Below are 10,458 nucleotides of genomic sequence, written 5' to 3'. Positions count from 1 at the left end.
CCCCCGCCGGCAACGAGTTTAATTTTAAATGAAGCGCTTTCCTTTTTTTTAGAAATCCCGTAAAAATCATCCTCGTTTAACAATTCACAGGTTACATTTAAAAAATCAGCCCAGGTGCGGTGAGGTGTGATAATAAATACAGCTATAAGCCAGTGTCACAGCTACGAGCGGGTGTTTTATGCGCTGCCCACACTTACGTCCGTACATACTGCGGTGTTTACAGCGCGCAGGGTGTCTGCTCCTTCAGCAGCAGCTCTTTTCCTTACTCTTTGGAAATAAAACGCATTACCTGGTTAGTTACGGCGCAGTGACTTCACGTGCCGAGCCAGTGCTTACCCTGGAACCAGCAGCACTGATGGGCACACACCAGGTACCGGTTTTATATCAGGCGTTGTCTCCAGGGGCTGACACAATTATGCCTTTTCTAAAATTTATAAAAGAGCGTTTTTACTAACGTGCCATCAAGCTGGAATCATCATCGTTGTGTGTTCTGCATCACGCTTAAGGCCAGGTTGGATGAGGCTCTGAGCAAACTGGTCTAGTGGAAGGTGTCCCTGCTGCTGGCAGGGGGGTTGGAACTGGATGAGCTTGAAGGTCCCTTCCAACCCAAACCATTCCATGAGTCTGTGATTCCATGTGCTATATGGTGCCGATAGAAACACGCACAAACCTCACCTTAAGGAAAAAAAGCGTTTCTTTAAGCACAGAAGGATCAGTACAGCCACTGAAACTTCTCTTCTTATTGTTCGATGTAATTTACATATAGCATCGGTGCTTCAAAAAGTAATAATCTGAGAACTGGAAGAAGAATGTAAATGTTTGAAAAGAGTCTTTCAGGCATCAGCAATGCTTGAATTGAAGTTCTTTAATTTGTAGCCTTTTTATATCGCTGCAGACACAGGCATCCGCAGCTACGCACTCTTAATCCCGAGTAAGAAGCTGGATTTGCAAGATGCTTTTCGTTGTCATTGATTTCGGCAGGTTTTCAGGGCGTTCAGCATCTGTTCAGGATGTTATTAGGGAACTGTGAACCGTAAGATGCTCTTCTCAGCGGGTGGATCAGCTGCTGAGGAGGTCTGTGCTATTGGGGCTCAATTGCTGCTGAACTCCCGCAGTTTGATAAGGGAACTGTCTCAGCAAACAATTGCCGGAGAGCCGGGGATGCGGGATTTAACAATTTCTTTTCATCTTGGGCAATTCACACTATTGTTGCGCTCAAAAATATCATGTAATGACTATGAACTCCTGAGGAAAACAAAGCGTGCTTTTGAAAAAGCAGACTGTAAGCAGCATGTGGGAAGTAAATTATCCTGGTTTTGTGCCGTATTTTGGCTGATGCTGAAATCCAGGAATAATAGAAGTCTCCTGGCTGGGCAGTGGGAAGGATGGCTGCCCATGTCCCTGGGGAAAGGGATTCTGAAACTGCCGCTCAGTGTACCTGACACAGGGTCAGACGAAGGAGCTGTGTGCTTTGGCTTGCAGGTGCTGGCCTACACTGTGGAGGTTTACTGGGGGCCCCGAGTTAACAATGTCTAACCCACATTGTAGAGGTGGTGTAGAAATCCCTTTGCTCATCCAGAGTTAGCCCAGGTGTGTCTGTACCAGGAGGAGCTTGACTTACTTGCTTCCTGAGCGTGTCAGCCCTGCGTGGCTTCTCTCGTGTGGCCACCAGTTATTTTGGATTTATGACTGGAACTTAAAGATTAGTGAAGCTTTTGTTTGTTTTTTAGGTTACTGCCTGGTATCTGCAAAGCTGCTAGTGTACAGAGTGTTTAAAGAAAGGCAGAAGCTTGCAATTTCATAACTTTCTTTGATTCCGGGGCCTAGAGCTTAAGGGAGACATGCCAAGCAGCGCAGTGCTGCCAAGTGTGTTTGTGTAGCTGTTGAGGGGTTAGTGCCTATCTGGTGAAGAGGCCCCTCAGCCCGGTGCAAGGTTATCAGTGTGCTGTTGTTATCTTTCTCCCAGTTGTGAGGAGCAGCAGTCACCTGCGGGTCCCGGTGCGATGGAGAGCTCAGGCAACCGCAGCCGCTGTGACAGAGAGCACGAAACCTCAGATTCAGCCCGAAGTGCGGTAAGGTTGCAGCGCGGCCTGGGTGGGTGTGACCCGCTCTCCTGGCCATGTCTCTCTCTGATATGGTATGCTGCTGTTAGCAAAGCTGGTTATGTAGCAAAGCGTGGCAGTCATGGGGCTTCATCTGTTTTTTTGTGCATGTGTGATTGCTTTTATCTGGCTGGCTGCATTCACTGAGCCTCTTGTTTTCACAGTTGTGTGGGGCAAGGATGGCCTGCCCTCTTCTCTGCAGAGTGCAGTAAGGCCTGAGGCAGTGCAGAACCAACAGAAGGATAAACAGAAGGATATTGCTGTTATTTGAGGTTCCGGTTCCTGCTTCCTGGGTTTTATTCAGCAACCTTCTGATAGACACTCCAGGAGGAAGGGAATGGAAACAGATCCTGACCCATCAAGACAGGCCTAAGGCTCCTCTCAGTGTCCCTTTGTAAGACTTTGGCTCTAACAAGAGGAGGGGAAAGTTCCCCATGAGCCTCAGCTCGTCCGCTCAGGAGGCGAGAGACCTGGTCACTGGGCTCCCTTGGGCAGGGATGACGATTCAGTGGGGAAATCCACCTCTTGGGTGGGAGCTGTGATCAGCAGCTGTTTCTGTAAAAGCTCGTCCCACTGTCTGCTCCGCTCTGCTTGTGCTGGGAGGGATGTGATCCTTTGAACAGTGTGCCAGACCTGCACCTGGGTAGAAAACCCATTGTGGAAAAAAACCAAAACCAACAATCCAAACAAAACCAACCCTGCGCTTATTTTATGTGTAGTGGCTCTTTGCTGCTTTCACTGCCTCAGGAGGTGAGATGTGTCTCTAAATGAAGACAAAGCCCTGTATGGGCAGCTCATCTCTTCTCTGTGGAAGCTGCTGCTTGGTTTGGTTGGAATCTACGGCTGGCCTTCAGCTGAGGTAGTTCCTTAGACCCTATTTTAGAGCCTCCCTGGCAGCCTTCAGCTGCAAGATATTTCCAGTTAAACTCTGTGTGCAAAGTGATTACTTTAAAAAAAAAAGTTTGTATTTTTACATAAGCAGGATGAGCTTCTAAATGGGATGCAGAAGACAAATAAGCTGATTGTTTTATAATAATAATAATAATAATAATAATAATAATTTTAAAAGCACTAGATCACTAGGATTTGAGATATCTCTTGCTTCCATAGGAAACCTAAAACAGGAATCTTGATGTTAAACATGGGAGGTCCGGAGCGGCTGGATGATGTGCACGATTTCTTACTTCGTCTCTTCCTGGACAGAGATCTAATGACGCTTCCAGCTCAAAAGTGAGAAACCCTGTGGACTCCTGTGGTACAGTCAGTGTTGGGTGTTTGCTGTCTTAGCTAAAGGCTCAAACATTTAACATCTGCGTATATCAGCATTTCTTAAGACTATTTAATCTTGGGACCAGTCAGTGCAGGAAGTGGTGTTATAATTCTCTGGAAATAGGCGTGCCAAGATCGTTCTCTTCTAATTGCAAACTGTGGTTTCCTGTCACCTAGTAGGTTTGGGAAGGGTGATGGAATAGAACATTAAACAAGCCATGCAACGCTGGTTTGCTGTAATTTGAGGGGATTGCCAAGGAAAACCAGCTGCAGCAGAGAGATTTAGGGGAAGGGGTGGTGGTTTGGGTTGTGGTATTAATACATGTACCTTCTGCATCCTTTAGTAAATTAGCACCGTTCATTGCCAAACGCCGCACACCGAAAATCCAGGAGCAGTACAGCAGGATCGGAGGCGGATCACCAATCAAGAAGTGGACAGCAGTGCAGGGAGAGGGCATGGTGAAACTGCTGGACAGCATGTCTCCTTGCACTGGTATGTCTTTACCCTGCTCTGCTTGTTAGAAGTTTATTTTGCTTCATGTGTTGAAAGTACACACTTGTAAAGCAGCTTTTGCTTCTCAGTTTTTATTGCGAGAGTCAGCAGTGGCCTCAGTCCTGCTAGGAAATCCTAACAAAGGTATTGCAGAAGTTCTTCTTCGTTAAAAACTCAGCATATGCAGAACCATGGAGTTTCCCACAAAAGCAAATAGATTTTGGTGCTGTTGTCACTTCTGTGGCTGCTTTGGAGAACAGCTTTGGTTTTGGAGAGCACTGTTGGTACTTGTTCAACCTTCAGTAACGCAGCGTGACACCAAAAGCCAACGAGCAAACATTTACCCACCTTCTCAGCTGGATCCAGTATGTGCTGTGGTCCAGCTGCCACCTCTCTCTGTGCCACAGCTTTAGAATTGCCCTGGGCAAGTCCACCCTTAGGTGCTTTTGGCGCGTTTCATCTTGCACGACTTCAGCCATCAGGAGGGTGGGCATCTGGCCAGAGCTGGTGGTCTCTGCTCCCTCTTCCATCGAGAGAGAGTAGGGCTTGGAGAGAAAGTGATTCAGTTCATCCAAAGGTTGTTGTCAAAGATGGGGGGCTCACCCTCTGAAGGTGAGATACACTTATCTCTCCCCTTTGCTTGTGGGAAGAGCTCTGGATGACTGTGATAGACAAAGTACCTTGTTTTCAGATGGCTAAGGCTCCACTGGTGTGTACGACTGCAGGGTGTCATGCCTTGCCCTGTCAGCCCTGCTTGAGCTTGAAGACAAGTGGTTGAGCCTTAGGTGATAAGAAAAGGGAATGTATTTCATGTGCACAGTGGGAGAAGGGTGTTCAGAGTGACACTCGTTAGCGTTAACGAGGTGGGGATTTGTGACCATTGGCAGTATAATCTCATGTAATTCTCTTATCCTCGATGAAGAGTCGGAGCGGGAGAGTGATGATCCTCTTAGGCTGCACGTGTGTGTGTCTGTCTGTCTGTGTGTCTGTGTTTGTCTGTGTGTGTGTGTCTGTGTCTGTGTGTGTGTGCACAGAGTAGCAGATGCCTCTTGATCCAGGGTTTCCTGGTCGCTTGTGTGCTGTACGCTGGTGCTGCTGAGTTTCACAGGGGTGGGGGATCTCCTGCTGTAAAATGCACGGCCTCCTTCTCACTGCTGCTCCTCAGTGTAGCTAACTGCAGGACAGGGTCATTCTGCTGCCACACACTCGCAGCAGCCAGCAGTGAGGGCTCGGAGCACAGCACCTGTGCTTCTTCCCAGTGCCCTTCCTTCTTCAGGCCCAGCTTGGCCAGGACGCTGTGCAGGGACTCCCTGGTGTAGAACAGCTCTGAGGCCAGAACTTAACACTAGAAAGCCTTTTGCATTTGCTTTTGTTCTGCCAGCCTGAGCCTAAAGAATAGGTTGGGAGGGCGTTGGGAGTCTCCCATTCTCCAAAGCTGCAGATGTCTTTCCTTCCTCTGAAATGTCCCTCTGCAATTATTGCTTGGATGTATCCAGAGCTTTTGAAACTTTGTCTGAATCTCTGTTAATAATGGATAAAAGGCACATGCCAGTCAGGCCTGATTTCAGGACTGAAGAGGAGGTCGGTTGGAAGAAGAGAGCGGGTTTTGTAGCTGAACATGGCAGGGCTTGGGTGAGTGATAGCAGCGAGCCCCACCCGAGGACGTGAGCAGGAGATAAGGTAACGGTCTGGCTTTGGGTGGAAGTAGATCCTGTCTTTGCCAGTTCTTCCTCGACGATAAGAAAACTGGAAAGGTGGATACAGCCTCCCTCCCCTCTCTCCGGATCACAGAATCTCTCTGAACCTTGCTCCCTCGCAGCGAGGAGCTGTGACTCGGATGGATTACTCTGTGCCACGCTGCCTGGCAGCACTAGTGTGATGGGAAATGGGTGCAGAGGCTTTTGTGAATGTCCATTTCCTAAGGGCCTCAGCTCACAGCTAACTTGCCGTGCAGTTGCAGTGGGCTCACTGTGCATACTGGCCTGGTTTTGCTAGGACAGAGTTAACCAGTCATTTGCATAATGCTAATTTGCTGTGATTCAGCCATGTTCAATCTCTCTCCCAAAACCTGCAACCAAATTGATAGATGAGTCATTTTTCACCTGGGTTGAGTGCAGCCATGGTGGGATTTGCAGCGGTTTAGCTAAGCTCCTTTCCATTTGGCTTGTAGTTGAGTTTGAGTTCAGCTTTTGTGGTTGCTCAGTTAGCAGCTCTGGTGAACGAGAAGTTTGTTTCTCCTTTGCTGCTTGCTGAAGGTGTCAGATCATTTGCTGACAGTACCTTTGACGCTACAATTTCTCTCTATGTGACATTAAAACCATGGCGTTAATTAGCATGAGTGGCAGCAGTAGAAATTAACCTTCCACGTTCACCTAGCAGCTTCAGGGTGATGGCCATCTTTGTGACTTGTCTGTCGTGGGCCAGACAGAAGATGACAGTGAATCACCACTGCTGTGACAACAGCCAGGACACACGGTAACGTGACAGCTGCTCTGTCTGAAATGACCTGTTTTGGGGCTGCCTTTGTTCCTCTGCATTATGCTTTTTGTTCTTGGAGCCACAGCCTGCCTTGGTGAGTGGAAGGAATGAAGGAGATCACTAAGCTGCCTTGGTGAGTGGAAGGAATGAAGGAGATCACTAAGCTGCCTGCTGAGTTCCTCACTGATGTGTTAGCTGCAGATAATACTTCTCATCCTGCCACTCCAATAGGAACACTAAACATTTTTAATAGGAATGCTGCTGGAGGAAGAGAAACCGGAGAGGAGAGCTCTCCATTCTCTTCAGCCCAGCAGCTTTACGATGTGTGGTGCTGCTGCCTTCCTCTCCCTTCCCTTGCCGTGACCTTTGCTGATGTGGTGCTGGCGTGGCAGGAATCCCCCTCCCTGTTTGACAACACACGTTATTTCATTCCTGGCCATGTTGCCGTTCTTTGTGGCACCTGCTTCAGACTTAGGGCTGGAGGTGGAAGGCTGGTGAAAGGGTCTGGAAGGTGAAAAGTAACGCTTTTGGAAGAGGCTAGAACCAAATTTACATCCTATGCTGAGTGTGTAACGTGTCACTAGTACCTTCATTTGGCTCATGTTCGATCCTTTTACCCACAGGTGCTACTCTCTCTCTAGCTTAATTCCAGCTGTGGTCCCTGCAAGCATCATCACAGCCCGAAGCCCAGGCTGTGCCCTGCTGTGGCACGCAGAGCAGCGGTGTTTTTAGCAGCAGTAGCCCCTGTGCAGGGCCAGGCTTGTAACAGGTTCTGAAGATAAAGCCTAGAGAGTTTATCTGCTTTTCTCAGCACACCACTCCCGCTTGCTTTTGTCTGGTGACCACTTTTGTGAAGCCTGTGCAGTTCTTACACCTGATAAGTCGTTCAGAGACCTCTTTTTTTTCTTTACCTAACAGTAGCTGCAGTTTTAAAAACTGAATGTGAGGGCTGGAGCAGCTCTGCTGTGAGGACAGGCTGAACGAGTTGGGGCTGTTCAGCCTGGAAAAGAAAAGGCTCCGGGGAGATCTTACAGTGGCCTCCCAGTACCTGAAGGGGCCCCAGGAAGGGTGGGGAGGGACTTTGGGCAAGGGCAGTTAATGACAAAACAAGGGGAAATGGGTTTAAGCTGAAAGAGGGGAGGTTTAGATTAGATATTAGGAAGAAATTCTTCACTGTGAGGGTGGTCAGACACTGGAACAGGTTGCCCAAGGAAGTTGTGGCTGCTCCTCCCTGGAAGTGTTGAAGGCCAGGTTGGATGAGGCTTTGAGCAACCTGGTCTAGTGGAAGGTGTCCCTGCTGATGGCAGGGGGGTTGGGACTGGAAGAGCTTTAAGGTCCCTCACAACCCAAACCAGTCTGGGATTCTATGATAAACACTGCTAACAGTTGAATCGAGTCCTAACAATTTCCTGAAGCATTTTGGGTAACTCTGCAGCGATACGGCGTCCTGTGCCGCTTCAGAACAGCCTGAAACAGTTGGATGTGCCTCCAGAGTGAGCTGTGCCTGGTAGAATATCGTGTGCTCACAGGTAGCGCTTTGGGAGCGCTGAGCCCTGTTAATGAGTAACTTGCAGGGTGTGGTGATAAGATTTGAAGCACATGTCAAAGAAGAAATACTCTGCATGCTCCTTTCACCTTGATCTGGGCTTCTGGGGCGTGGAGTTGGTAGTTGCTGTGTGTTTGCAGTTGGTAAAGAGCTCATGTTAGACACTGTCTGTAACCACCTGTGAAATTCCCTCCTGTGTAAATTAATTAATCTGCTGATTTACTGACTTGTAGTGTACATGTTACACTTTGGCAATGGGGCTAATAGAAAGTAATAAATGAACAGCCTCACCCATGTCATCTGGGAACTATATAATTTTAAACCAAAGCTTTATTGTTACAGGCAGCTCTCTGAAAATGAACAAGAGTTCTTCCTTTCTGAATGAGCAGGGCTGGGTGGTGGTCTGTCAGCTCAGTGGTCTGTCAGCTCAGTGGTCTGTCAGCTCAGTGGTCTGTAAGAGTAAATCACAAACATGATGACAGGAAAATCCATTTCTATTGTTGAGGGGTTTTTTTTCAGTGCTGGCATCAAATAGGCTAATGTCTTGCAGTGGTAATTGTATTTTAAGAAGGTACATCTTGCTTTTTAAATTGTTTTTAATTATAACAGTTTTCAGTGTTTCTTACAAGCTGTATTTTAGCTGAGATTCCCTTGTGAGCAGAATGAAAGCTCACAGGATGAAGGGGCCACGTTGGTTCTTTAGATTGGCAGCTCTTTGTGGAAGGAGACGTCGCTCTCTTTCCAGAAGTTCTGGCTCTAACTGTAACCGCAAAATTAATCTGTGTACAGACCTGAAAATCTCCCCTTGGGTGCCTGTGATCCAGGACAAACCTAACACTGGGAGAGTATTGCAACAGGTTTCCAAGTTGGCCATGTTTTCTCCCAGCATGTCCTTTCCCAGGTTAAACTCTGACTGTCCTCGCTCTGGTTAGTCAGACTTTTGTTTTTAATGCCATTTAAACATGTTAATGAGGTTACTGGCTCCCGGGGCTCCTGAAGCTGGGTCATTATTTGCTCCTGCTCCCAGCTGGGAGCTCTCTTGCCTCCTGCAGAGAACTGGGGCTGACTAAACCTGTTTTCTGAATCCTGCATAAATGTACAGAGTGGAGACCAAGCACGGGACATCTGCTTCCTTCAGAAACCTCTGAAATGTTATTTCAGAGCTAGTGACCCGGAAACTCTGAAAAAGAAACTTTGCTTTTGTTCTCCTAAGAACCTCTGTCCTCTATAAAAAAAACCCCCAAAACCAACCCAACAGCAAACCTCCCCTCCCTCCCTCCCTCCCCCTAACCAAACCAAGCCTTGTCTTTCCTAAGGTTTTGGCGTTTTAATTACGTTGCTGTATTTAAAACATCCGCCTGGTGATCTCGGTGGGCTGAGCTGTGCTGTTGGGAAGCCCGCAGCACATCTGTAATCCTGGTCTGTGTCAGGGCATAGTGGTGTTTGTTTAGTGTCTTGTAGTGACACGTTTTACCAGTAAATCCTTTAAATCAGAACTCACCCAGTAAAGTGTCAGAGCTCTGTACAGTCTGCAAACCACGCCTCTGCTAGACTGAGTGAAACCAGGGGAGTGATGCTTCCTGCAGGAGCAAACAAGAGGATAAATCGCTTTTAAATTGGGGGAAGGACTTTTCATAAGGGCAGTTAATAACAAAACAAGGGGAAATGGGTTTAAGCTGAAAGAGGGGAGGTTTAAATTAGATATTAGGAAGAAATTCTTCACTGTGAGGGTGGTCAGACACTGGAACAGGTTGCCCAAGGAAGCTGTGGCTGCTCTTCCCTGGAAGTGTTCTCGGCCAGGTTGGATGAGGCTTTGAGCAACCTGGTCTAGTGGAAGGTGTCCCTGCTGATGGCAGGGGGGTTGGAACTGGATGAGCTTTAAGGTCCCTTCCAACCCAAACCATTCCATGATTCTATGATTCTATAAATTCTAATAACAGCAAAGTGAGTTCCTGTCCTGGTTTTGGAGTTAATAGGAGTGAAACCACCACAGTGACCAGAACAATACTTGGCCAAAGAAAGATGTGTTTATATGACAGTGGTTCAGAAAAGTAGCTAGAAAATTATCAGCAAGTTTATTTCAGCAGTTTCAGTCCGTCTGGTTCTGTACTCGGTGTTTATCAATGATATAACTCGGTGTTATTGAGAGTTCTGGGGTTTTTTCTGCAATTCCTTTTCCTGTGCTTTGGCTGGCAGCACCTCACAAGTACTACATTGGGTTCCGGTACGTCCATCCTCTGACGGAAGAAGCGATTGAGGAGATGGAGAAGGATGGCATCGAGAGGGCTATCGCCTTCACGCAGTACCCACAGTACAGCTGCTCGACCACAGGTGAGCGTCCGCTCCTCAGCTCCTCCTCCAGCTGCCTCTTCACTGCCAGCTCGAGGTCTTCTGTCTTTACTGTCATTCCACATTTTAGGTAGAAACTTTTTGCCTAAGGACAGCTTTATGTCACCGTGGTTATCGTGAGATAACGTGAGCTGAAGGCTCAGGAGCACGGCTGAGTAAGCTTTGTTTGTGGAAACTAGAACAATAATTGCTCTTGTGGTGGGTTGACCCTGGCTAGAGGC

At 47.7% G+C, this 10,458-nt stretch overlaps 1 protein-coding gene across 1 annotated transcript; it reads left to right on the top strand.

The window, feature by feature from the left end:
* Positions 1 to 1,966: 1,966 nt before the first annotated feature.
* On the top strand, positions 1,967 to 10,219 carry LOC104528432 (ferrochelatase, mitochondrial-like; the record flags this gene model as incomplete). Its single annotated transcript, XM_010172441.1, has 4 exons — positions 1,967 to 2,072; positions 3,213 to 3,332; positions 3,716 to 3,864; positions 10,085 to 10,219. Coding segments are annotated over 4 exons (510 nt in total), but the record flags the coding sequence as incomplete, so codon positions are not given.
* Positions 10,220 to 10,458: the final 239 nt, after the last annotated feature.

This window comes from Antrostomus carolinensis, unplaced genomic scaffold (assembly GCF_000700745.2).
Source record: "Antrostomus carolinensis isolate BGI_N321 unplaced genomic scaffold, ASM70074v2 scaffold53407, whole genome shotgun sequence".
In the NCBI taxonomy this organism is placed as follows: Eukaryota; Metazoa; Chordata; class Aves; order Caprimulgiformes; family Caprimulgidae; genus Antrostomus; species Antrostomus carolinensis.
Note: the sequence above shows the minus strand (reverse complement) of the source record. Positions and strands in the feature narration are given on the sequence as shown.